Here is a 27673-nt window from a genome sequence, read left to right on the forward strand (position 1 = left end):
CAAAACACAGTAAATAATTTTGCACCAAGGCCTATGGCTCTGATGCTTCCATCCCTGACTCTCCAAAATTAGGTGCGAGTTTTCCCCTGCACATTTTCTTTACCTGGCACTCCTCCTTCCTAACATTTTTCATGCTTGTACTGACTTCCACAATGTCCTTTTTTCCCCACTAAATCATAGGGATGATGCACTTCTCATTCACCATTGTATCCTCAGAGTCCAAAACAGTGAGAAGCACATACTAACTATTTAATAAATACTAACGAAAAGAATGAATAAATGTTGTCTTTGGGCTCTGATGTCTTTGTACTTCTCTCCACATTGTTTTTAGGGCCAGAACGGTGCTGTGAGTTGGATGCTGCAGTGGAGGGGAACACCCAGAACCTTCCATGACCAAGGGAACTCTGAATTACTGTTATTCCCTTAATCTAGTCAAGTGATCAAAGTCCAAATTGGATAGTGGGTGCATCTCAAAAATAAAAATGATGCTAAATCATATGATATCATTTGGACCTTTTGGGACACTGCAGAAGTATTGTCTCAAAAGAAAGGTCTCTCCTTATGCTTTGTAGGTTTCTCCCACTATCTGAAAGTTTGCTTTATACTTCACTTTTATGAAAGACCTCCATCAGTACCTGTTGATGCTAAGTGAAAGAAATCCAGAAAGGATTTTTGCTTTTATGAAATGATAAACTTTTCTTTGCTTTATGCCATTTCTGCTTACAAAAGGTTTTTACAGGAACGCTCTGATTTGGATAGTGAAGGAAACCTACACCTGGTTTTCTATGCTTTCGGTTCACTGAAGAAACCTGTATGCCATGAGAACTAACCTTCTAACAAAGATGTGGAAGGCCATCAGCTGTGAACTCTATAATGTCAGCTGAAGACCACTCAGCAGCAAGACCCTGAGACAACCATCTGAGTCTTGCTCTCCCCAGACCTGGAAACTGCAAGATCAGGATATGGGAGAGCTGGTATCTGCACGGTTTTCCTGGGGAATTGGTATCAGAGCTGATTGCAAGTCTATTTCTGGGCGTAAGTAAAGAGGACAGAACAACTTATGCTTACCTGTGCTCTCCTTTTCTTCTGTACAGTACTCTCTAGTGTAGGGGGTTCATCCTTGCCAATAATCTCAGAGAGATCACCCAAACCCACTTCAGGCCCATGCTTTAAGCCACCTTCTTTCTTTGAGCGGAATCCAAAGAAATCTGACATGATATCTGCATCTCCTTTCTCACCCTTGACGAAGTGGACTAGTTCTGGTGTAATACCTGGCTCAGTCACCTCTGCCCGCTCAGCCTCCATGGCATCGTCATGGATACCAAACTGGGTTGGGTCAGGCATGTCACCCAGGATCTTGGTCACTCTGATGTTCTTTGCCCCTTCCACTAGGCCCCCTCCAAACACTGTGTTCCAGAGGATCTGAAAGATTCCTCCCAATATGGTGAAGAACAACTGGAATAGCCCCACAAATAACATCCAGAAGAAAGAGAAGAACACCTTCACCAGCTCCTTCACGGTCATCTTCTTCACCTTCCTGTACTGCTTCCTGAAGTTCTTCAGGGTTGCCTTCTTCAGGAAGTTGGCAACGTTTTTCTTCACTGAGGCACAGGCCATGGCAAATGCAGACGCAGACTCAAAGGACTTGTCATCCTCCTCTTCCCCCTCAATTTCTAACATGTAAGAAGAATCTTCATCTTCCTCCTCCTCTTCTGGCCTTTCGGCTGAGTCAGATTCAGAGATCTGAGACGCTAACTGCATCTCAAAGATGGTATCCTCACAGAAGTTCACAAACAGTTCCATCTTTTCTTGCTCTCCACCTTCATTGACCACATCAAAGATGAACTGCCGCTTAGATTCCTTCACTTGGGGCTTCTCCCACTGGGTTCGACTGGATTCACTGATCTCAAAATAAACGCGCTCAATTTTCTTGGCCCCACCCATGATCTCAATACGTCCTAGGTAGGGTTCGAAGTAATTTAGTACACTTTCCGCTGGGTCCAATAGGCACTTAAGGCGAGAATCATTTGGCATGTGTTCGGAGAGATTTGTCAATAACACTGCCACATTAAACCCTATGTCCTTGGCCGGCTCATGAAACCGGTCTACAAAATCAATGTAATTAAACATATCATTCTCATCAGCTTCTGCACATGAAAGAAGAAAGTCAATCTCTGACTGTGTGTACTGTTTTTGCCCTTCCATGGCCTTCTGGAATTCTTTTTTGGAGATAATCCCTTTACCATCTGGGTCATATTCTTTGAAGGTGTCTGAGCTGGTTAGGTCTTTAAGTTTCAAGAACATGTCAAAGAATTTCAAGATCATTTCTACATTGGTAGATGACTCTACCAGCGTGTCAACCATCTGCTTGCCAATAGTTCCATTTACCACATTCCCTGTGAGGCAGGTTCAAAAAGACATACAAATATATAAATAAACCCAAGTCATCATGTAACTGGTCAGGTAGCTACCTCTAGAAGAGTTGTATGTCCAATGAGTCGGCTCTTTTCTGACCATGATGGTTTAGAAATCGGTAGGACGGAGCAGCAAGCCATAAAGACTACACCACTAGGAGCCAAGGGAGAAGAAACAAAGGGAAGGAGGAGATGGCCACGCCAGTGCCTTTTATCTGGCCTGGGGCCTGGGAAGTGGTTTCACTATCAGATTATTGGGGACACATAGGGATAAGTGGTGCCCCCTTATCCCCTTAGACCTAGGAGGGTGCCCAACTAGATGGCTGGCATACACACTGGCAGCCAGATGTACTGAAAAGCAATGGGGAGAGGGAGAGGATAGGGTAGAGCAAAGCTTGGAGGTTTTCCCCAGTTCATTCTGGCTTTCCTATTGATATAAAATGAGTTGGTTTCAGGCTCTGTCCATCAGACCATGTGCCCTCACTCATTTTTTTTGTTTCTGAAAATTTGGCTTTCTAACCAACGTCATATGGCATCAATGACCTGCCAGAAGGACAATCTGCGTGATTAGTATGGTTAGTGCTCAGACCAATTACAGTTGTGTGAATGCCTAGTTATACCAAACAGCCCAACCTTCCAGGAGGGACAGAAGCATCACCACCATGTCCTGAAGGAGATCCAAGAGTTCCTTCAGCAGCTCGATCTGATTGGAATCCTAGAACAGAAACAGGAGATACCCCTGAGCTATCTGATCCCTCAGCAAAGTATAGGGCAGTGAGCAAGAGCCTGCTCTGGAAAGGTTAGGTGAAGGTTGCGTCCATTGTGAATGTGGACGTCGTATCATCCACTGTTTGGAGCAATGGGGAGGCTCACTGCTGCAGGACTCATCCAATGGAGCTCTTCTAGTTTCCCTTTTATCAGCACAACGTGGCAGAGACACCACTTGTTGTCCAAAACTATGGAACAACCCAATCCACTGAAGAGGCATCAGTTATCTCTACGAGTGCATGTTGTTCTTTATACTGGCGAATTATCAGGTGAGCTTTTGGGGAATACTATTGCAGTCCAATTAAGGTGTCAAGGTTATAAACACCAAGTGGGTTCTCCTTTCTTTCTGGATTAATTTAGGGTCTCCTGATTCTAATTGGTGGTGATCTGGCTGCCACTGGTCCCTTAAAATGTTATATAATTGAGGCTATTCCTCTGGAGGGTTTTGATACTAGTCTGTTTGGTTTTCACTTCAGCATTGCAGACGGGGCATTGCCAAGTTACCCCTCTGTTTTCAACTCTATGTCACAGAAGGAAAATAATCCTTGGAAGATAGGAGGTGGGCAGTCTCAGGGTGAGATTAAAAAATGCATTCTGGGCCACACTTCTTGTACAGACTCTCTCTCTCACAAATACACAGTTCTTTGTCTAGTCTTTCAATCAGAAGGATTGCCCCCTCTTTGGTGTGGGTCATAGTCATACACAGAATATCACAGAAGTGTGGAATATTAAGAGCTGGAAGAGACCTCACATCATCTGTTCTAATTCCCAACATTTCATAGATGATGGAACCAAACACCAGGAAGGGGGAGTGACTTCCTGAAAGTCACCAGTGAGGAGGTTGCAGGGCCAGGCTCCTGTCTCCAGAGCCTCTGCACTGCACTGCCCTGGCTGGGCTGACAGGAGTGGACCTATTACTGCCAAATTAGCAGCGCTCCCAAGAGCTCTCTCCTCCCATTAAGGCCAGAGTCAAAAGGGGAAAAATGAAAGGGTTATATAGCACATTCCAGAAGAGAGGAGGCAGATGTGACAGCCTTGAAAATTTTAGATACACATTACTTAAATTAATGCTGCAAATGTTACTCTAATCAGCCTGAAACATATCCTGAAGTTCTCCCTCATGGGTTGCCATGGAGAGAGGTGATCGACAACCACATACACTACATTTATTTGTTCATAATAAATGCTCTGAGCGATTCTGATTCATCTTGCCAGAGAGATGGGGAGTGAGAAGGAAAGGCAGAGATGGTGGGGGGGTGGGGAGGGGAAGCCAAGGTAAGAAAGAAGGGATGTATGAATTACAGAGACATGCAGACATTTGACAGACCCAGACAGGGCTGATAGATTGTCATAAATTGACAAAACAGTGACGAGGAAGCATAAAGGATTAGCATCATAAAAAGCAAGTGTTGAGGCAATTATGAAAGGACAGTTTGGTGGGACACAAGGAAGGAAGCTGCATCCATGCAAAACCTGTCTGGGCCCCCCCCCCCCCCCCCCCCCCACTCCCCAGGCATTTCTTCCTGTCTCCCATTGAAGCCTCAGTTTTAAAAGTGAGATCTAATCTGCAAGCCTTTTCTAGCCATTTGATCAAGCAGCCACATCCACACGGGGGGGGGGGGGAGTACCAAGGGGTGGGGACTGATTTCACATTTCACACCAATGACACAGCAGGGAAGGGCCACAGTACCTGAGAGAGTTTCATCTGCATGTTAGCAAATACGTGCAGGAAGCCGACCACTGCATCCCACAGCCTGCTGTGAGCCAGGCTCTGTTGGTTCCCAATGCAAGGGCCCTATGGAAAGGAGGGCATCTTTATTTCACTTAAACATTATGAGCCACTCTGCAACTTGCCCTAGTAAGCGCATATGACACCTGCTTCTATTAGCAGATAGCTCCTTCCAAAAGGCATCTATTTTGTGGGTCAGTATTTTCCCAAGGTATTCCTTTTTGCCCCCTATTGTGGGAACCTAGACCTACAAAACACCACTAGGAATTTCACAGTGCAGTGATTTCCAGATATTTTTGTGTTAGCTTCAGAATGTGTTCTTCAAATACAATACTACAACGAAGAACATGATTTAAGAGTTAAATGCTCTGGTTGATACAGGACTGAAAACCCGTCCTGCCCACCTCTCACCTACACCTTGGCCTAAGAGGGATTCTGAGGAACTTCAGGCTTCCACAATTTGAAAAGCAAGCCCTACTGTTTTCAGTCAAAGCTATACATAAAATGCATGATCACATAGCTATCAGGTAAAAAAAATGTGGATAATATCGCTAATGTTCAACTGCCTTTAGGGTCTTCATATCATTAACGTAAACTTTAGATGGAATATCATCTCTACCTTTTCTGAAAGCCAAACATAGAGGGATGACTTCATTCCCAGTTTGCATTTTCCGTTAATAACCTTTCCTCTTTTTACATTATTGAATCAACACTTAAAAAAATAAACTGTTTGGAATTCTTCCACATGGGAGATTTGTCTATTCTTTCTTATCTATTTAGTCATTTATTCACATTAATATGGACTTCACATCTTTATTTATTTTGTCACTCAAATTTTTCCAGTTTTGGCCACTGTGTCCCTTGGACATAACCCCATCTTTTTTTTTTTTTTTTGCATTTCCTTGCACTATAGGATTCTCCAGGCTCATCCAATGGATTTCTTGCCCCAGCACTTGGACCAGCCCTTTCTCCAAGAAGCCTGGTCCCTCTCACTGGAGAATGGTATTAGAAGCCATTAGAAACCAGCTAGTTGTGCTTGCTTCTACTGCGATGTCATTACTTTAAGGCCCTCTCAGCTGACAGAGCAGCAGGTATTTGTGTATACAAAATATATAGAAATGTTTCTATCTGCATTAGTATTAAGTTGAGCATGAACTTAGCATACTGATGTAGCCAACTCTAACGCATTTCCACTGGGGTCATCTAGCTGCTTCTCCTTGTGTATCTGTAACCTTCCATTCACCAGGGGGAAACCTTGCCTCTGCCATTTAATGACTGCTCACTTACATTATATATGTAGAATGGGTACAGAATTATTAACACAAGAAAAACTTTAGCAACTAAAGTGTTCATGTACAGTTCCTTTTGCCTTTGGTCTTACAGTCTGTATTCATTTCCAAAGTTTCTTAGGTCAGTATCTTATTCCCCACCCCTTCAGGGAGATCATTTTTTACATTTTTTTATACACTTAGATTCTTCTGTAATTTTCTGCCTTCATTTCTCATTATTCACTCTTCCTTATAGTTTATTTTGTTTTTATCCTTTAACTCATCTCCAAATCACTCTTCAATAATAAATTTCCAAAAAGAACACATGTAGCATCTAAAGTTCTAGAAAAGCCTTGGCAGAATGTCCAGGGGAGAGGGCAGCACAAGAGATATTGCCTGCCTTCCTAAGTCATCTAAGCTTGTTGAAAAAATCATCGTTCATGTGCATTTGGTGTCTGATCCGTAGAAGCCCCTAGATTATTTTTGGAACAAAACCAGCTGTTGTAAGGAACTTACATTCACCAAAAATAAGCTTTTTTTTTTTCCCTTTTGGGTTAAGTGCTCCAACGGAAATTCTGAAGATTAGAATGGGTTCCACAGAGAGCAAATCAAATGCCTGTCAAATCTGTTCAATGCCCTTCACAGGTATTTCACATTCTGTCACCCTTCAGATCAGTCACCTGCTTCTACCTTTCTCTCGCCATGTTCTTATAATCCTTGAGTAAAACAAGGCCTGATCTCTCCCTTAAAATATTCCAAGTTGATAGTTCTGTATGTAGTTTAATAAGCAAATATAATTGGAGTGTGCTGGTTGGCTCATGAGATGGTTTTTAAAATATATCTTGTGGGGCACCTGGGTGGCTCAGTCAGTTAAGCGGCCGACTTCGGCTCAGGTCATGATCTCGTGGTCCGTGAGTTCGAGCCCCGCGTCAGGCTCTGTGCTGACTGCTCAGAGCCCAGAGCCTGTTTCAGATTCTGTGTCTCCCTCTCTCTCTGACCCTCCCCTGTTCATGCTCTGCCTCTCTCTGTCTCAAAAATAAATAAACGTTAAAAAAAAATTAAAAAATAAAATAAAATAAAATAAAATAAAATAAAATAAAATAAAATAAAATATATCTTGTATTACATCCTAGAGGACTATGATATGGCTACTGATATCATAGAAAATTATGCCTGAGTACACCCTGTTTTTACAGTTGTTAGACCACTGTAGGCAATGACCACAGGCTGTTGTAAACAGCGAAAGAGCACTGCAAGATCTAAATGTTCAACTTGAAATTCATTTCTAGACTTGACTGCCACTGGACAGAGTTTATGTGCTGCTAAGTTACCTTTTCCATAGAGTGAATTTCTGAGAAACTAGTAGGCTGTCATAAATTCTATTTTTGATCTAAAGACTCAGGATAACCCCATTTATACCTTTATTCCTTCATTCTATCAATTACTCCACTCCATTCTCCATGCTTACTGAACACCTAGGATGTGCTGCTTGTGCTAGAAATGAAGAATTTTAGGTTGAATGAGAAATTTTATGCCTGCAGCGAGTTTTCAGTCCAGAAGTGAAAGGAAAACGTAACTAGATAAATGCAGAGTAGGACAACGCTATGACTAGGTCACAGAGAGGGAGATTAACTATAGCTTCTCATAGAGGGTAGTGCTGTTGGGAGTACTCCCGTACAACTGGCTCCTATCTGTCGATAAATATTGTCAGTGCTAGGGCCAGATGCACAGTCCATATATGCATCCAAATATTCTGTATGGGATACAGAACATGGGAATGTTAAAAATGTTCTGTTTTCAGGCATGCATTCTATAGCACATACCTGGATGTATTCTGTAAGAGAATTGAAAATCTGCTTCGTGACTGCCAGAGCTTTGGAAAAGTTGTGCTGTCCAGATTCATCAATGATGTCCTTCCCTGAATAATACCAGTAGAAATCACTGATTGATTCCTAAGAATAAACAAGTAGAGTTTAGTATTTCTCAAATTGCAGTCCGTGATGCTAAACCCAATGCTCAGGAAGAGTACAAGAGAATCCTACATTTTTATGACCTCTTTGTAGGGATAGAAACCCAGGACTCAGGCCACCTGGATGGCTCAGTCAGTTAAGCATCCGACTTCTGCTCAGGTCATGATCTCATGGTTCATGAGCTTGAGCTCAGTATTGGACTCTGTGCTGACAGCTCAGACCCGGGAGCCTGCTTCCAAGTCTGTGTCTCCCTCTCTCTCTGTCCCTCCCCGACTCATGCTCTGTTTGTGTCTCTCAAAAATAAATACACATTAAAAAAAATTAAGAAAAAGAGAGACTCAGGACTCTGAGAAAGCACAGACGTATCTCATCCCTAGCATCTTTTATGTACATATACCCCCTTTACATTTTTTTTTTCAACGTTTTTATTTATTTTTGGGACAGAGAGAGACAGAGCATGAACGGGGGAGGGGCAGAGAGAGAGGGAGACACAGAATCGGAAACAGGCTCCAGGCTCCGAGCCACCAGCCCAGAGCCCGACGCGGGGCTCGAACTCACGGACCGCGAGATCGTGACCTGGCTGAAGTCGGACGCTCAACCGACTGCGCCACCCAGGCGCCCCCATATACCCCCTTTAAAAAAGAACAGATAGGAAAGAGGATAGTGTTCACTGGACGTTGGTGACCATGATGTAGGACAACTTACTCACAATGAAAAACATACATTAAAGGCAATACTGATTATCATCCAAAAAATGGGCACAATGGAGGCAACACATCAGCTGACACTGTTAGGTGCCACGTATTGTTCTGACCCGCTGCATACGTTTAACCTTTCCATCTTTACTATCCTTGGAGATGGGTGCTACCCATTTTACAGATGAGAAAATTGGAACACATGGAGGTTAAACAGATGGCTCCAGGTCACAACTGTAAGCTGCAGAACCAGGGTGAAGAGTCAGCAGAGAGAAAAGAGAATCTTTTTATGTTTGTGTAGATTTTCCTGATATTATTTGGAATTCTTTCCAACAGCTGAAACGAGTGACTTCCTAAGCACAAAGCGACTTCTTAAGACTCATTCCCACCATCGTCTGTACCTCTGTTTCCTAGTAAAAAAATCTGTTTTCATTCATGCATTGTGGCTCTAGGGCACTGCGGTGAGGTTTTCACCGGCAAAACTGAAGTAAATTAGCATTTTATAACAGATGATTTGATATTTAACCAAGTTCCCTATTTCAGTCTTCAAACACACATATTTAGGTGTTTGACTTCCCCTAAGTGTGTGGACATAAATTATAATCCCTTTCTTTTTTTTTTTTCAACGTTTATTTATTTTGGGACAGAGAGAGACAGAGCATGAACGGGGGAGGGTCAGAGAGAGAGGGAGACACAGAATCGGAAACAGGGTCCAGGCTCTGAGCCATCAGCCCAGAGCCTGACGTGGGGCTTGAACTCACGGACCGTGAGATCGTGACCTGGCTGAAGTCGGACGCTTAACCGACTGCACCACCCAGGCGCCCCTATAATCCCTTTCTTATTGGGGCTTGACTGTACGCGGGGCCTTCCCTGACCCCATGGTAACTGTATTCAGCTTCTGGAGACGTACGTGAGCCACGCCACCATCCTAGACCCACTCACCTGCAGACGCAGGAGATAGTCCACGGTACTGATGATGACATTTACAGTGGTGGTGTTGCCCATCTGAGTCCGCAGGAAGTTCTGGAAGTCTGAGAACACCAGGGCTGGGTCAGAGCCTGTTCCCAGCATGCCGAGGGAGCTGGGCAAGCCCCCTCGGCTGAACTCAGAAGAGACGTGCTACGTGAAAAGCCTGACACAAGGCCATCCTGTTTGGGTCCTGGCAGGTCCTGTAGGACAGAGTTCTGCCCTGAGCCCTCCCACCCTGGTGATGCCACAAAGTGGACTTAATGAGCCCCGAGGGACTTGACAGAAAGGGGAGGGTGTTTAGATTCACCATCTGAAGCTTCTGGAAGCAACTTAGCCTGGGTGGCACTAAATAACATCAGCCCTGACGTTAAAGTTCCTTTTATATAAGGTGTTTTTTTTTTTTTTTTTTTTTTAAGGAATGGATTAGCTGTCGTCCTTCAGCCAACAGCTGGTTGTATTAAATGTGGCATCCTGAGCTGAATCATAATTTGGCACCTGAATGTTGTTTTCCTTTGACAAATCAATCTGTTCCACTTACCACTGTTATGTCCTTCACAAAGTAACTGCAGGAATCTAAAGAGATCTCGTGTAAACTCGTCATTCTGGAGTACTTTTTCACCTTGAAAACAGAATACTGGTGAGCATTTGTTTGGCTTCTCAACACAGAACACTTCCCGATGCAAAACAGCAGCAAAAATGATAACAGGGCCTGTGTCAGAACAGTTCGGAAAGGGAACTTTAACTGCAGGGGGAGAAAACCCGATTAACCTGGAGCTGAGGCCGCAAAATGCAATGACCAACAAAGCTAAAATGTTCAGCCCCTCCACCCCCCATGCATTTGTAAGGAAAACAGCGAGGCTAAGGGCAGTAACGGTGCACAGTCCACACCCATGCTTTACAGATGGAAGACAGTTCCTTAATTAGGCATTGAACTGCTGAGTTAAGCTTCACATGCAACCACCAAACCTAAAATGTGTCCGCGCTGCAGCAACTAAATAAGGTCCCTGAGGACTTGCATACATGGTAGACAACTTGGGCCAGAAACTCAAACTTACCACGCTCACGGACAATGACTGGGGATAAGAGAAAAACAGAAGAATGCAAAGTAAGAAAAATCATAAAGACCATGATAAACTGTGTCTAGTTAAGATTGGCTCTATGGACACATCCAGCCTTTATCAAAGCTACCGATGGAAATATTGTGCTGAAAGTGAGCACACCCTTGCACATTTAGATGCACCGAGCAGGGGCTCTAACCAGAAATAGTTAACGAAGACGGAAATCAGGAAGAGAATGGCCTTCACATTCATTCGTTACTTACGTGTTCCTTCTTCAGTAACCATCCCCAGGCCTTCAGCTTTATTCTGCCTCTCAAATGCATTCAAATCAAGGACACTTGTAACAGACAAGAGGAAACAAGGTTCAGGGCTATGCACGCCGGGAAAATGGATTTCTAACATCACTTGTACCTATTGACTAAGAATCTTGTCATTATATTACCATAAATGGCCTAACACATTACAGTGTGGTTGAAAGTGTGACAGTTCCCTGGGTTTGCGCCAAGCGGTGTTGTCCAAGGACGCCCACAGCTCACAGACATGCACGGAGAAGGGTCAGAAAGAGTTACAGCTGCCCTTGTTTGTCCAGTTTGAGCCCTTTCTTACGCATGAAGATTTAGAAAGGTTTCTCAAGTAGAGTTGGAATAATCTGCTTCTAAGAGTTCCCCAAAGAAAGTTGACTTCAAATTGCACTAATTAACGCTCACCTCCTGCATTTACCTATTCTGAGAGTCACAAGGAACTGTAGTTTTTAGTGCTCAGAATGAACATTGATGGAAAGGGCTACAAATTTCAGATTTCAAAGGGCCACACCCTTTTAGAATTCTTGCATCATTCAGAAGCCAACAGTAGCTGGACGAAGCTTTCGGGGGGCAATGGTGTCCGTAGTATTCCTGAACCTGTAACAAGCTGGCCCCTTTTTTTTTTCTTGTTCCCACACTTTCTCCAAATTTCTCAGTCACAGCCACCACCAAATCCTACTTAGCCAGGAGCCACGAGCACCACCACAGAACTTGATAAAGAGGACAATGTATAATCATATTATTTCCAATTGGGACTCATTCTAGTTCTCTGACAGGCTCTAACTCCTTCCCAACTCTGAAAGACTTTACAGAACATCATATAAGGTCTCACAAAAATCTAGCTGTTAGGGTAGCTTGTGGCTGAGTCCTTTAAGAGTCCACAAAACTTTGCCTTCCTTTTACCACTGGGCAAAGGAAATGACGGTTGGATTGGAAAGATGTTAGGGAAAAATCCAGCATTTCTTCCCCCTTTTAGGGAGCCACAGATCTTCTGCAACTTAGATACATTTTAAAGAGAAAACAGTGAAATTCCTACTGCCATATTGTTGGTTTTTCTCAGATCCTGCTGTAAACAGGGTCTTCTCAATAACATAAAACCATCCTTCTATTTGGGTTTTGCTGTCAAGGGAAACAGGGCCTTTGGACATAGCTGCTTTAAAGCAGCAGTTCTGATTCAGCAGACAATCTGGAGACATTTCTGACCCTTACAGTGTTCCAAGCCACCCATTTCAAATGTTTTAACTTCTCTGCTTCAATATTTTACAAATACGTATTATTTTTATAATCAGTAGAAAAGCATAAAAATATCCTAAAACTTCTGTGAGAACTCAGTTGGCTTCTAAAGGTATGTCACTTGTCTCTCCAAGCCATCATTATAAATGAGTTTAGTAATAGGAAGTATTACAGACTACTAAGAGAACACTCAGAAATTTAATTGAGAATTTCATGGGCAATATGGAACTGGACTGCCTTGATTTTTGCCATCTCTGAGTCTACATGTACTATTTTACACTGAGTGGGTCAGGTCGGACACTATCACATTTTCTTTTCCTGAGAGAGGTAATAAATGGATTGGTTATTGGTGGGGGGAAAATGGAGCTCAGTATAAGGGATTGTACCGCAGCTCAAATATGCTCCCTACAACCCCTGGGTACGATATTTACTCCATCAAAGAAGATTAGCAGAATTATGAACTCCACCAAAAGAATGTCCATCCCGCAAATTTTTAAGTGCAAAGCCTGATGCTCCATTTTTAAGAATATTAATTAGAGGAAAATGAGCTAGATAATTATAACTTTGCTTTCTTTTTTTTTTTATTTAGAAATGTTAATGTTTGTTAATTTTTGAGAGAGGGAGAGAGAAAGAAAGAGACAGAAAGTTAACAGGGGAGGGGCAGAGAGAGAGGGAGACACAGAATTCGAAGCAGGCTCCAGGCTCTGAGCTGTCAGCACAGTCTGATGTGGGGGGGGGGCTCAAACCTACAAACCATGAGATCATGACCTGAGCTGAAGTCGGAGGCTTAACCAATGAGCCACCCAGGCACCCTTCTTTCTTTTTTTTAAAGCTTACCTATTTATTCTGAGAACACGTGAGAGCATGAGTTGGGGAGGGTCAGAGAGGGAGAGAGGGAGGGAGGGAGGGAGGGAGGGAGGGAGGGAGGGAGAGAGAAAGAGGGAGGCAGAGAGAGGGAGGCAGAGAGAGGGAGGCAGAGAGAGAAACAGAGGGAGGTGGAGAGGGAGAGGGAGAATTTCAAGCAGGCTCCACACCATCAATGCAGAGCCTGATGTGGGGCTTGAACTCACTAATTGTAAGTTCATGACCTGAGCCTAAGCCAAGACTTGGACGCTTAATCAACTGAGCCACCCAGGTGTTCCAACCTTGGTTTCTTTCAGAACAAGCTGTAGACTATTCACAATACATATGAATCTTAGAGGATAAACTGACACTTTTCTTGGAAAGATTGCTTAGCTTGTTTCCAAAATGAGCAAGTATGGTAACCTTATGACCTTTGGCTACACATTGTTCATTTGTCAGGGGGTCAGCCATGAGGTGACACTTACATATATGGTAATAAAAGTGCGAAGTTTAATGCTTTGGTTTTTAGGCTATGGCAAAATATTCCTGGGTTAGGATGTCCCTCTGTCGAAACAGATCTGTCAAAATATGTACCCACCCGATACTTACTCAGGCTCCAAGAATTGTTAAGGATGAAGATTAACAAAGTGCCCAATGGGTCTAATGAAAACACAGCATTAGAGTCCTAGTGAGGTATTCCTCCTCTTTTTCATTCTTTTCTGGATTTACTTTTATGAGGATTTATGTTTAGGCGAAACACTCAGCTCTGAGAAAAACAACATACCCCAAAAAAAGGAGGTAAAGGTAATTAAAAAACCAAACGAGGTGTGTGTGTGCGCGTAATGGAGATTACATTTTCCCTTCTGTATGCCCTTTGAACGTAATCTTACAGACTGGAGGAACAATCCCCATCCTTTTAGCTTTCTAAGGCAGGTAGGTCTTTCCTCAACAATTCCTTGACGAACTATTCTATTTTGTGCTCCTCCTCACCCCATTCTTCTTTCTTCTGAACAGAAAAAAACGCTATAGGTGGTTTTCTCATATTTACCTGCAAGACTGCATAAGGCCGGAAAGGCTTTGAAAGAATCCAGCATCCTTTTTCTCCTTTAGGTAATCTAGCATTTTCTAGAAGGGAGACACATTTTAAAAGGAAAAGCAATGTAAGTTATGCCACAAATACTGACCCTCCCAAATGTTATGGAGAAATGCCAAGCCCAGTCACACAGAGTCATATCCAGGTGGTTTGTAACCTTGGGTAAGCATTAGAACCACATAAACCTTTCCATGTGCCTGAGCCCCACCCTCTTGTTATGGAACCAGAATCCCTTTGGATGGACATTTTGTTTTATAAAGATCCACTGGCATTTGTGCTAGGGCAGTATAGGAGACCATGGGCATTCACAGATTTATTGTTTAAAGTCTCTCCCATTTGGGAACAAGCACCAGGACTGTGATCTAGTTAAATGTTGCTAAGGTAGAATATGAAAAACTCATGTGCTCAGTATGGTACCCTGGAGCAAGGAGCTTAGCCAGTAATGAACCCAATTGAGAGTTCACTGTCTTTCACAATCAGACTTTGTTACCTCTGTTCTCGGTTACTGGGAAGGCAGTAACTTTGTCTGACATCATAAAAATGTAAAAAAAAAAGAAAGGAAAGAAAGAAAGAAAGAAAGAAAGAAAGAAAGAAAGAAAGAAAGAAAGAAAGAAAGAAAGAAAAAAGAAAAGAAAAGAAAGAAAAGAAAAGAAAAGAAAAGAAAAAAGAAAATCAACTGATGGGGTGGTGACGGAAGAGAAGAGAAAGTGAAGCGTGTCTTAGAAAATGGAAGTTCTTGAACTCCCTCTCTCTCTGCCCCTCCCCCGTTCATGCTCTGTCTCTCTCTGTCCCAAAAATAAATAAATGTTGAAAAAAAAAAAAATTAAAAAAACGGGCTCTGGGCTGATGGCTCAGAGCCTGGAGCCTGTTTCCAGTTCTGTGTCTCCCTCTCTCTCTGCCCCTCCCCCGTTCATGCTCTGTCTCTCTCTGTCCCAAAAATAAATAAATGTTGAAAAAAAAAAATTAAAAAAAAAAAAAAAAAAAGGGGCGCCTGGGTGGCGCGGTTGGTTAAGCGTCCGACTTCAGCCAGGTCACGATCTCGCGGTCCGTGGGTTCGAGCCCCGCGTCGGGCTCTGGGCTGATGGCTCAGAGCCTGGAGCCTGTTTCCAGTTCTGTGTCTCCCTCTCTCTCTGCCCGTCCCCCGTTCATGCTCTGTCTCTCTCTGTCCCAAAAATAAATAAATGTTGAAAAAAAAAATTAAAAAAAAAAAAAAAAGAAAATGGAAGTTCTTTCGTGACAAATTGGTTTGGGAAGAATGAAAGGCTGGGAAAAATTATGTACAATAATGGTAGTTATAAATCTGGAAGTTCTCACAGGCTACATCTCTCTGTGATGTAACCCTCACGAATGCCAAGAGTCTTTGAAATGTCACATTCCTGGGCACACAGATGATTTAAGGCAGAGCCTGGAGGGCCCTGGAGACACCAGAATCTTCCTGTCTCCTGCGACCAGCTTCAACTAAGATTGTTGAATGAGTTCCATGTGCCAGGAGCTCCCCATTGGGCTTCCGTGTGTTCTCATTTAATGCGTGGTGGCAAGAGTTTGTAGTTGCTTCATTCACTGCCGTACCCTTCATCCCAGAGCAGAGGCTGACCTTAGTGTTGTCAGCAATCACAATACGGTTAGTGAATGAACGAATAAACGAATGAACGGACAAACAGGTGTGTGGGGTTTATGAACTCCACTTAACCGACTGGGCTCCTTGCTCGTGGGAAGACAGCTAACACGTAAAATGATTAAAATAAAAACCTAAGGCTTAGAGAACTTCCTTCAGAGCCTGTTTGTACAAGAAACAAATCATCTGATGATGAAAAAATTAAATGTTTTTCTCTTTGAACCATGGGTAAACCCTCTTTATCAAGCATACATTTATCTGTAGCCTCCTAGCTCTGGTTTTATCTGTGTTCCCAGCTACTCTGATATAATTGGCCACTAAGGGCAAAACACCAGCACAGGTGATTCTGGGTGGCTCCCGCTGTAGCAGAGTCAACACCTCTTGCCCGGAGTGTGACAGCTGCCAACTGGGAATACCCTGGGAAGTGTGCACTACCAACTGTGAGTCCCCAGTACCTGTTGTACACCAGCGTTGCCCCCATTCAGAATGGCGATCCCCAGCTTCAGAGTCTCAACCACCATGGGGCTCATCTCACCTGCCATCGTGAAGATTTGATTGAATTACCACGGAAACAGAGGGTAAATCACATCTACTGGGCTTTGTTGGGACTCTTTAATAATGACTTCGTGTCACAGTGTGCTATCACTGTGGTAGCTACAGGGCCCATCCACAAATCACAGAATCACCTTTGCTGGCACTTATCATCTGGAGGACCATCTCTGCAGCCCCACGCTCATGCAGTCGAGCTTGTTGGTAGAGGGTTTTCTGCTTTTCCATTTCCTTCTCCTGGAAAGAAAAAGCAACAACAAAAAACAAAGCAAGGGAAGATTTATTAATCCTCAGGCAATCTGCCATGGTAAGGTACACTGAGGGAGAGAATCTGCTTAAGGAAGGCAACACATGTAATTTTGAACAGAGGAGACATCTGAGGTTGGTTTTCAGACACTATTCAGCTTTCCAAAACTGCCCATCCACAATTTACTCCTATGGTGATGATGAATTTCCCACTTTCTGCACTGGTAGGAAACATAGCCCATTCCCCTGTAATACTATAATTATAGGAAGTGACCCCTGGTGAAAATGTGTTTGTTTTCAATGTTCCAACATACAGTGAAACCTGCTGAGGGCTCAGGTGAAGCAAATCTGCCTGAATGTAGAGAACACCCATTTATCTAGAATGCTCAGGCCGGGGCGCCTGGGTGGCTCAGTCGGTTGAGCATTCGACTTCAGCTTGGGTCATGATCTCACAGCCTGTGAGTTCGAGCCCTGTGTCGGGCTCTGTGCTGACAGCTCAGAGCCCAGAGCCTGTTTCAGATTCTGTGTCTCCCTCTCTCTCTGACCCTCCTCCATTCATGCTCTCTGTCTCAAAAATAGACATTAAAAAAAATTTTTTTTTAGAATGCTCAGGCCATTAACAGAGACTTTACCAAATATGGAATACTAGAATGTCAAGGCCTTCCAGAACTATAATTATAGTTACTTTCACTGTTGTCTACTGTGTCTATAAAAAGGGTACCAGTAAACTAATAAGGTTTTTATCTTGGGAGACTCTGAGTCCTGCATGCCTCAAAATCAAAATTGCTAGTAATTACATTTATAGAATAGTAGTGCAAAAATCACCCTAGTGTCTCCATTGGTTTCAGTTTTCATGTTTAGACGTTTGAATTTGTCCTTCTCTCGCTCCTGTTGCTACCATATTTGAGTAGGAGTACAAAATTTCCCAGAAGACCAAACCCATGGGGGGGTTTGTGGACTGACTGGGTGCCTGCTACTTTTCCTTAGGCTGGAAGAGAGACAACAGAACCATGGCTAATGCATGTGCTCCATGCACGCAGACCTGTGTGCTTGTCACCAGATACACGTGGTGGGCGTGCCACATGGTTAATGTCAGCACCCACCTCTGAAGGTCTGATTGTTGCTTTTGGCTTTGGAGGGTGGCCCTGTCTTCAATCTTAGTAAAAACTTACTTCAAATGTCTTTTCCTTGTCTTCCTCTTCTTCTTCGTCCTCCCCACTCTGACAACTCTGGATTCCGTGGAAGAGGGAAAGGAGGAAACAAGTTAAAGATAAGCCTAATAAACAAGACTGTTCTACTGTGCAAGGGCAAGGGACAGGATGTAATTCACACGCACCTCAGGACCTCAGCACTTTGTAAGCCAAGAACATTTTGACCACTGCAGGGCAACATTTCTACTCGAAATGTTATCTTTGCAGCTACCAAGGGGTTCAAAAATGAGAAATGGGAACACCAAGCTCACAGAGCCAGCAGGGACCTACCTGGTTTAACCACAGACCTGATCTCTTCCACCATATAAAGTTCTGCTGTAAAGGGAGGCAAGAGTGCAGGGAGCTGTCCCTTTCCAAACAAGAGCTCGGGGCTTGGCAAGAAGACTGGAGACACCTAGGATGTGAATCCCAAAGTGCTCCTTCTCATCATGACCCTGTGGTGCAGCAGCTAAAGGAACAGGTGCTCCTGTACCCCAACTGATCCCTCTTTCTGCCTGATGTGAAGGTTTCACATTTGAGAAGGAGCAATTCCCTTACCACTCAGCATTCCGGAGGCCACGGTCATTCTACGTGACATAGGAACAATGTCACTCTGCCTCTGCCAGAGCACAGGCTCTCATTCCAGTGTCTAAAGCCTGTTTCCAAATGTACTGAACTTCCTTCACCTACAGATGTGTTTGAGCTTTTGGATATGTTCTGAACATTGACTGAAAATGCAAAGACAGTCTATACACCTAAACTCCATATAGCTGGCTTGGAACTGCTGGGTGAACTGAGCCATTGGCACCCACTGTTTCCGCAACGCTTCTGAGTTTCCTGAGGGGGATGGTGGAATGGTTTGCTAATGTCACCCCTATGGCACATGAATTGTGCAGTGCCTGGAGTCCATGTCATGACCGAGTCCTATGCCCTGCTGTTCAAAATGACAGTTTTCGCGTGTCTGAAGAGGCAAAAGGGAAGAGAGAAAGACTGAGACGATGAGAGAAGAAAACTCAGGTGTACCTTGGCCATCATGCTGGAATAGGAGGTGTACAAGGGGTCGTCTTCCAATTTGCTGGAAAGAATGGAGGAAATATTTAGCAGGCTCTTTTTTGGACTCAGCAGAAAAGACTAAGAGCCACAGAAATCTTAAATTCTATGTACTAGTGAGTGAATGAACAAACCCCTTCCCCCACCCGGATTCTTAGAAACCGCTCTGAAAATCTGCACCAGCATTGGCTGATGGTGGAATTCAGCGATCAAGGTTACAGTTGCAGGCTCCTCTTCAGCCTCAGTGTCTCACGTTATGACGAGAGGACTGTGGCTTATGTAGTTTCCCCGGATGTTTCCTGATGGCCAACAATAGGGCAGCCAGGAAGAACTGTTTGAATCTGGCACCCCCTTTCCAGGCAGTGCCGTCTGTGGGATGAAAGTGTGGGGCTGGTACAAGCCACTCCCGGTGCTTCTGAGAAGCAGGATGCTCTGCTGGTGCTGACCTCCTCTCCGTGAGAGCATTGCGGCTAAAATGGAGAATGATCTGATGAAGTGGGTCTGGGTGCTTGTCTGTCTCCTCCTCCTCCTCCTCTTCCACCTTGGGGCATTTCTACACAAACCAATGCAGACAGGTGTTAGGCATGGACCTCAGCACAAGCCACACAACCACATGCGAACAAAGAGAAGGGAAAGCGCAAGGCACACAGTGCGTCAGATCAAAGCACAGAGAGAAACCACTATGTCGTATGTTTATCACTGGACGAGAAGCCCTTAAGGATGCAAGGTTTGGGACGTAAATATATATATATATATTTTTTTCAGCCAAAGAAACATTGCAATTCTCAATTCCAACAAAATGAAAGGAAAAGCAAAAGCCTGACCACAGGGGAGGAGCTACAGACTCCAGTGAGCAGAAGTCTCATGCAAGCTCTGGGCACCCAAGTTCAGGAGGGAGGCTCTGGACAGCTCCCCGAGAGTCTGGACCTCTCGGTCAACACTTGAAAGTTCTCCTGGAGAGGTGGGCTGGAAATAGGGGTGGGGCAGGAGTTATAAAACACGGGGGCCATTTGGGGTCTGCTAACTATTCATTTCTCTCCTAACTTCACTGCTGATTCTAGAATCTTCTTCCTGAATGATGTCATCCTGGAGCTCCAAGCCTGGCAGTTTCTCCTCTTTAACTCTTCTCAATCTCCTCTTATGGAAAAGGAAATAGCAGCTGATGCAAGAGGTGGGAGTTTCTAGCAGCGGCAGAGCCCGAAGGGCATACCACATTCAGTAAATTGTGAGAGCTACGCAGGCTGCGTGAACGGTTCCGAAGGGCAGGGCCAAAAGGGCAGGGCTCACTGTCAAGTTCACTCATCAAGAAGCTGGGAAAACTTAAGAGCCGTCATTCTTACTGATGGGAGTAGAGGCAAAGAATGAAGGGCATAAAGACAAATGGGAGAAAAATGGGAGAGAAAGGATTAAAAGCAAAAAAGAGAGGGGAAGGAAAAGAAACAAAGGGAGACAGGGAAAGAGAAACAAAAGACTGGATATGAGAAACACAGAACAGAACAAGATTAACAGAGAGACTAAGGGATGAGAGAAAAAATAGACGGGGGAAGTAAGGGGAAAGAGAAAAAAAGAACCATGGGTTGGCCAATGGAACGGAGGGTTTATTTTTTGTTTGAACCAGGACGAGGCTCTGTGGTGCTTCTGCAGTCAGCTTTTTTCCCCTTGCATGTCGTTTTAAGTAGTTTTAGAGCATGAAGTCTGTTAGAGACGGGGCATGACACGTTTTCTGAAGGGCCAGATACAGGAATGTGAAATGCAGGAAGGGGATTTGGATGTGCCTTCCCTAAAGCAGAGCTACCGGCCAGAAATGCAGAGCCTCGGCTAGGACGGGGTGGCCTCCTGCAACCAATGGTGCTCAAAACTTCACTTAGCGTGAACTTTTCATCGCATGGCTGTGCATCCCGAGAAATATTAGTTGTTAATAATGATGATGAGGATGGTAACAGTAGTAGCACCTCCAAGTGAAATTTATCCTCTGGCTCCTACGACCATTAGCAGGGCCTCCTCTGATAATTTACACAGTTAGTTCCTTCCCAACGGATACATCCGATTCTTTGTGAATGTTTAACTGTGACAACACACACACATGAATACAAAAGTCAAATTCATTCACACCCGTATCTGCTTCCAGCTGAGTCAGTACTTACAGCCAAGTCCTGTACTAGTTTCTCTTCAAAGGAATACTCCTCTGTTTCTATCCAAAATCTCTGATAGCCATGGAGGAAGAGGTTAATGGAGCGGTGCCTGAGCGGAAGGGGTGAGAGTGAGGTCAAGAGGGATCCATGGCACACCTTGTTTTAGTTTGGGTGGTTAACGGTTAGTAAGCAGGACAGACTTTTGTACAATTCTTGCCTTCTGATTGGTCAGGGCAGCCGGAAGTACACCAGAAGCATTAATTTCAAAGAAACCAGAACCCTCTAACATGCCAGTTCCCGAATGTCTGGAACACCTTCTGAATGAACTAATCATGGTTAGTGGGGGGAGCTGGTGGTAACTGAATTCCTACTCTGGTCCCGAGGGGTCTTTATCACATTTCTCCTCTAATGAGAAATGATTCATTGGGCCAAGACACAATCCTGAAGTATCTGCTTACTATGGCAATGTGGTTATCCCTTTTGGCCAATAACCTGTCCAGGTAATCCCATTTAAGTAATGCCGACGGCGAGTGGTGTAGCCGCAGATATATCGAAAGCAGCAAAGCGTGGGTCCTTTGCAGTATCTCCAAGGAACGACACCTCCAAGGTGCTCCGGCTTTTATTAGGAAGGCAAGACTTGGGTGTGCTATGCTTCGAGTACCACTTCTGTATGCCGCATGGACTCCAGTGGTGGCCCTGGAACACTGAGAAACTGTCAAGAGCCACCTACTCTCTAAAAGCCAGGACTGACTCCTGGCAATATGGCACTGAATCGTGGTTAACGGATTCCCAGAGGTGAGGATAGTGGTGAGAGGGAAGGAGTAAAAAAGTAAGATGCAGGTCAACATCAGAGTCATCTAAGACCTGACCTTGGTTTCTGGAAGAACACAACCCTTGCCGTCTTTCTTCGAATTCTGACCAATCAGAGGTCTTCTTAAAAATTGTACAAATTTGTGTTTTTATGGTAATGTTAAATCATGAATCAAGAAAGGAGGAGTGTGCAGAAAGTGAGTGGGTCTCTCCACAGGTTACATTACCATTAAAATGGGTATAAGCCTGTCATACTGAGTTTTTTCATTAACCTTTTCCAGCCAAACCCGTTGAAAGGTGCTCAGGAAGAAATTGTTAATTTTGTGTCTGGAGAAAAGCACACAGGTTGTCTTTTAAAAACTAACATCAGAGAAACAGTTTTCACATAATAAAATAAATCCCTTTAGCCCTTCCATCTGGAAGACTCCATGCAGTTCAGATCATGACAAGGTGGAGAAAGAAGTGGTCTCCACCACCAGCTTCTCCGTTTTTATTATTGTTGTTATAAAATATACCTACAATCCTCCATGCTGGGGAGAAATCCAAGGCAAACTCTCTAAAAAGCTGGGTTACAGGCGGGCCTGGCCACATTTCATCAAAGACACAGTGAATTCCTGGACTTAACTGTTCCATGTACAGGGGCAGAGAGGGTTGCTGAAGGAGCAATCAAAACATAAGGGGACACTACTAACATTTTCAAAGGATTTAGGAAAAAAAATGCTTGTTTTGTGAGATTTAATTTCTGCCTGGCTGGCCCTGGAGACGTGTGCTGAGAACAGAGTCCTCCCGGAGACCCTGTTAGCACATGAGGCATGGGCCTCTACCACAGAGGAAAGCCGATGCCTTTGGATACTTCACCACTTCTAGGAAACAGACAAAAATCCTGTGCATTTTTGCTTTCTCTACTGGGCTATGAATTTCACTTTTCTGCCAGGACTTTAGTGGCCTTCATACCCACGACTATTTGACTTAAAATTTTGGCTTCTCATTGATGAATTCTACTTCCAAAGACACTAGTCTGTTTTCTCAAGAGTCCTGGAGGACCAGGTGTGTGCCTCAGAGGTCATCATTCTTCACTATCTTCAAAGACCCCAATGGGAAAGCTCAGGAGGCCAATTGGCTCAACACAGGGTCACAGAATGAATGATGGCCAAGAAACACAGTCTGCTGAAAGCAAGTGTCAAGCCTAGGAATCGTCTGTTAGCTCATAGTCCAAGGGAACATTTATTTACATTCAGAAAATGCCTTTCCAAGTCAGTTTATTTTTCCTGACCAGGTGAGGATGGTTCATACTGATTTGCAAGCTGATGAAGCAGAGGCTGATATTCTATCACCAGCTTTGTTTACTGGTCACAGGCCTGACCTTGTTGACTCTGCAATCAGTCTGAGGATGGGAGAACCGCCACATCGCCAATGACACCGAGTCAAGTGTTAGTGGCCAACGTTTATCCAATCTGTACTGATACTCTGCCCTGTGTTGATGGAGTACATTTCAGAAAAGCCTTCACATATTTTTGACTGCAGAGTATAGACTGACCACACAGATAAGGCAATATGCCCCTAACTGGCCTCTTACGACATCTTTAGCCAGTGCCCTTTCTTCATCTTGAGGGTGATGACACTGTGCGCATGGATTCTCAAGTTACATTTCTGTAGCTGATGAGGAAACAAAGTAATTTTGGGGCCATCCAAGTACCTCAGTATAGATACAGTGTTTGATCTGTTGATGGATTCTGAGTAAAGCATTTTAGAGACCCTCCTTTTTCCAGGGTTCCTTTACATCCTCACAAAGAATCCCACCTCAGTAAAACTAAGAGCTTCCATATGCTAACTGGGCTGACTTTAAGGTGTAAAATGGGGAGTTAAGGCAGGCATGGGGCACTAGGGAATCACCTGTGTTTTCAGTTTTTCTGCTTACCTTGACTGCAATAGCCCATGATACTACATGCAGACTGTAAGGGCGCCATTTATGGAAAACTCCATTGGAAAACTTGGATCATGGGTGTTCGTGCCACAAGGGAGCACAGCTGAGGGAGGAAACCTTAATTCCCATCACTGGCTCCCATGCCAGAAGAAAATGACAGAATACTTACCTGGGCAAGTTGTACAGAGGGGCCATCCTGAAACAGGCCACCACTGCCCGTTTCCGCTGCTTTGATAACAGTTTGTGCCAGACTGCCTTCTTGGACCTCAAAGGCTGTTCGACCTGAGAAGACATCACAAGGGTAGGTGCACACCAGGCTAACTGGGTGGCAGGAGGGAGTCACCTGCAGCTAAGACTTCGCAACCCTGCAAGAGTTCTGATTTCTCAACCACAGCCAGCCAAAGGTACCCAGCAGCAAATTATTCAATTTTTTTATTGTTTATTTTTGAGAGAGAGAGAGAGAGAGAGAGACAGAATGCGAGTGAGGGAGGGGCAGAGAGAGAGGGAGACACAGAACCCAAAGTAGGCTCCAGGCTCTGAGCTGTCAGCATACAGCCTGACATGGGGCTTGAACTCACGGACCGTGAGATCAAGACCTGAGCTGAAGTCGGACGCTTACCCAACAGAGCCACCCAGGCGCCCCTCAGGAGCAAATGATTCAGTTTGTGGAGGTCTTAGGTTTTCTGCCTTCTCCTACCTGTTTTTGTATATTTATTGCCTAATAGAAGGTTTACAAATGGGTAGGGGGATTTGAAGGGGTCATTGATCTAAAGGCAAAAATTTGTAAAAAAAAAAAAAAAAAGAAAGAAAGAAAGAAAGAAAGAAAATAAAGAAAGAAAACCTCTGAGGGAAAAGCATTGAGGAATCTGCTACCACCAGGCACCAAGATGACATCTGGAGGTGAGCTGGGATGATACTTGTTCCTGGTTTTGGGTCTTATGAGAACATTAAAAAAAATTTTTTTTTTTTTTTTACTATTTACTTATTTTTGGGAGACAGAGAGACAGAGTGCAAGCAGGAGAGGGGCAGGGAGAGAGAAGAAAAGATACAGAATCTGAAGCAGGCTCCAGGCTCCGAGCTGTCAGCACAGAGCCCAACACGGGGCTCGAACCCATGAAGCGTGGGATCATGACCTGGCCTGAAGTCGGATGCTTACCCTTAGACTGAGCCATCCAGGTGCCCCGAGAACCTTAACTAACAGCTGAGTGTAGAGGACAGCTTTCTAGTCTCCAGGGCAGTCTCGCTTCCTCAGTCCTCAGGGCAGATGTGCCTTACCTGCTCCAGATGGAAGACAGCTGCGGAAATTCTCTGTACGCGCTCTACGGTCTTTTCTGGATTGGAAGGTTCTTCACTCTTCAAAACATCTTTGTAGAGGTTCAGCTGCCACTTTACTGCTGGGTCATCTGACTGCAAATTAAAGCACACAGGAGGTGAGCAGCACCTCTTGCACTGAAATAGTCTTGACTCCTCACATGGTTTCAGAGCACCTGAGACTCTTCTGTTATCGCTTCTTTCTCATTTTCTCTATCATCTTCACTGGAACATTGTAGATGCTATTTAGAAACTTCGTATTCTAGCCTGTATCTCTTAACTCGTCCTATTTCCATCCCTTTCTATCTGTACTGCATTCTAATTTCCTGAAATCAACCTTCCAATTCATAAATTTTCTTTTCAGCTGTGCCTAGCCTGTTTTTTGACCTATAAATTGGATTTTTAATTGCAATGAATGCTTTTAACTTTTGTAATCACTATGTGGCTTTTGTCAATCCCATATCCACTCTCCTTAAAAAAAAAACGAAAGAGCAAGTGTTGCTTTATGGCTACCATAGCTATCTTTAGCTCTTTAAATATTTATCAACTACACTAATCTTTAAATTTCTTTCTACAGTTCCTTAAGCTTGAATTCTTCTCTTGGTTACATCTTCTGATTCTCTAATGATGGTGGATTTTCTTTCATGTTTTTTTTGTTGTTGTTTAAACATGACCTTGTCTTCAGGTGGAGTTTTATTTATTGGCATGTTAGCCTGTATTCTAAGAGGTGGAGAGTCTCCAAGTGGTTTTAGGGTTGTCTCTATAGGAGATTTATAGGTAAGGTTTAAGGCTAATTTTATGTAAGTTTCTTGCTCTGCATTTGTGCACAGCATGGGTAATTAGGTCCCACACTCTTCTTCGTTGAAGGTTATTAACAACCCCAGCGTCTAAGATACATATATGGTTCAGAAAGTTCTATTAATTTTCCCAGCTGCATCAACCTCTCCTCATTCCTGTGATTTACAGTGTCTCGTTTATCCTGACACTTGGGATATCTTTTTACTGCCTTCTTGTGTACTGTATTTTCCCCACTATACCCATATGTTTGGGGTAGAAAGAAGTGGCTCTTTGTGTCAGCCTAATCCCGCATCTTAGGGCGTATTCTACCTGAGGAAAGAGTTGTTCAGATTCACAGGCCTGGAAAAAAAAAAAATCTCAGACAGCCTTTAAAATCCAAATGGTTTCCCCCGGTTTGTACCAACTCCAAATCTCTAGATCAGGCTGTGCTAAAACTCCCCCACCTCCCACCTCCCCAATGTCCATTTCACTGTTGAAGAAGCCTCACAGTCAGTCAATTTTGAGACCTGATCTAATCCCCCTGCTATGGCTGGATGTGTATACATGGCAGGTGGGAAGGCATGCTTCATTAAATGCCTCTTTGCATCCTCTTTGTAATAGCAAAGGAAAGAACAAAAATGAAGGGCGAACCCTACACCCCCCCCGCCCCTCCCCCCAACAACGACAAAAACTAAAGGCAGAGAGCTAGTCCTACCACTTAAACATCAGTACTGGGAGACTTTTTTTTTAGAACACGTTAGAGAGAACAGGAGTAAACTAAATGGGAGGAGGGCCCCCTACAGCCAGAGGGAAGCCTGCATGAGTTCCGTCTTCCTGCCACATCACCTTTTCCTGCAGATGCAAGTTATTCCGCACATGTTCTTTCACCTCTTCATCGGTGTCCCTCTGTGGAAAGAGACGTTCAGCTTTATTCCTAGAGGTCACTATGGAAATGTAAAGTAAGGTGCAGGGATGTATGGGTGGCATATGGGCAGTTTTGCTGTGATCTTTTTTTTTTTTTAAGTTTATTTATTTTGAGAGAGAGACAAGAGTGAGCAGGGGAAGCAGCAGAGAGAGAGGGAGAGAGAATCCCAAGCAGGCTCTGCACTGTCAGCTTGGAGCCCGACAAGGGACTCAAATTCATGAACTATGTGATCACAACCCAAGCGGAAGCCAACAGTCGGATGCTTAACTGACTGAGCCACCCAGGCGCCCAGCTGCAATGTTTATTATAAGAACAAAAGAAGAAAAATTATAGACTTGTCCTAAGGGCATGTGCTCTCAAACCAGTTTTTTTTTTTAATTTTTTTTTTAATGTATGTTTATTTTTGAGACAGAGAGAGAGCATGAATGGGGGAGGGTCAGAGAGAGAGGGAGACACAGAATCTGAAGCAGGCTCCAGGCTCTGAGCTGTCAGCACAGAGCCCGATGCGGGGCTCGAACTCACGGACTGTAAGATCATGACCTGAGCAGAAGTCGGACGCTTAACCAACTGAGCCACCCAGGCGCCCTAAACCAGTTTTTTTTTTTTTAATTTATTATTTTATTTTGTTTTCATTTTTAGGGACAGAGAGAGAGCAAGTGGAGGGGAGGGAGAGAGGGAGCACAAGAATCTTAAACAGGCTCCATGCTCAGCACAGAGCCTGAGGTGGGGCTCAATCCCAGAACCCTGGGATCATGACAAGAGCTGGAATCAAGAGTCAGATGCGCAACCCACTGAGCCCCCC

The 27673-nt window shown here is 44.1% G+C and overlaps 1 protein-coding gene across 1 annotated transcript in view; it reads right to left on the minus strand.

Moving 5' to 3' along the window:
- Positions 1 to 27673, minus strand: part of RYR3 (ryanodine receptor 3) — a 530733-nt gene that overhangs the window by 26586 nt on the left and 476474 nt on the right. The window contains 18 exon segments of the mRNA XM_086710284.1: positions 1069 to 2396; positions 3048 to 3129; positions 4873 to 4977; positions 8003 to 8131; positions 9787 to 9875; positions 10352 to 10432; positions 10869 to 10886; positions 11135 to 11208; positions 14298 to 14374; positions 16413 to 16492; positions 16644 to 16743; positions 17925 to 17981; positions 18966 to 19017; positions 19439 to 19545; positions 21137 to 21233; positions 24028 to 24140; positions 25134 to 25265; positions 26793 to 26852. Coding sequence (XP_086566410.1) covers positions 1069 to 2396; positions 3048 to 3129; positions 4873 to 4977; positions 8003 to 8131; positions 9787 to 9875; positions 10352 to 10432; positions 10869 to 10886; positions 11135 to 11208; positions 14298 to 14374; positions 16413 to 16492; positions 16644 to 16743; positions 17925 to 17981; positions 18966 to 19017; positions 19439 to 19545; positions 21137 to 21233; positions 24028 to 24140; positions 25134 to 25265; positions 26793 to 26852 — 2781 coding nt within the window.

This window comes from Puma concolor, chromosome B3, assembly GCF_028749965.1.
Source record: "Puma concolor isolate L17-30 chromosome B3, mPumCon1.1.hap2, whole genome shotgun sequence".
In the NCBI taxonomy this organism is placed as follows: domain Eukaryota; kingdom Metazoa; phylum Chordata; class Mammalia; order Carnivora; family Felidae; genus Puma; species Puma concolor.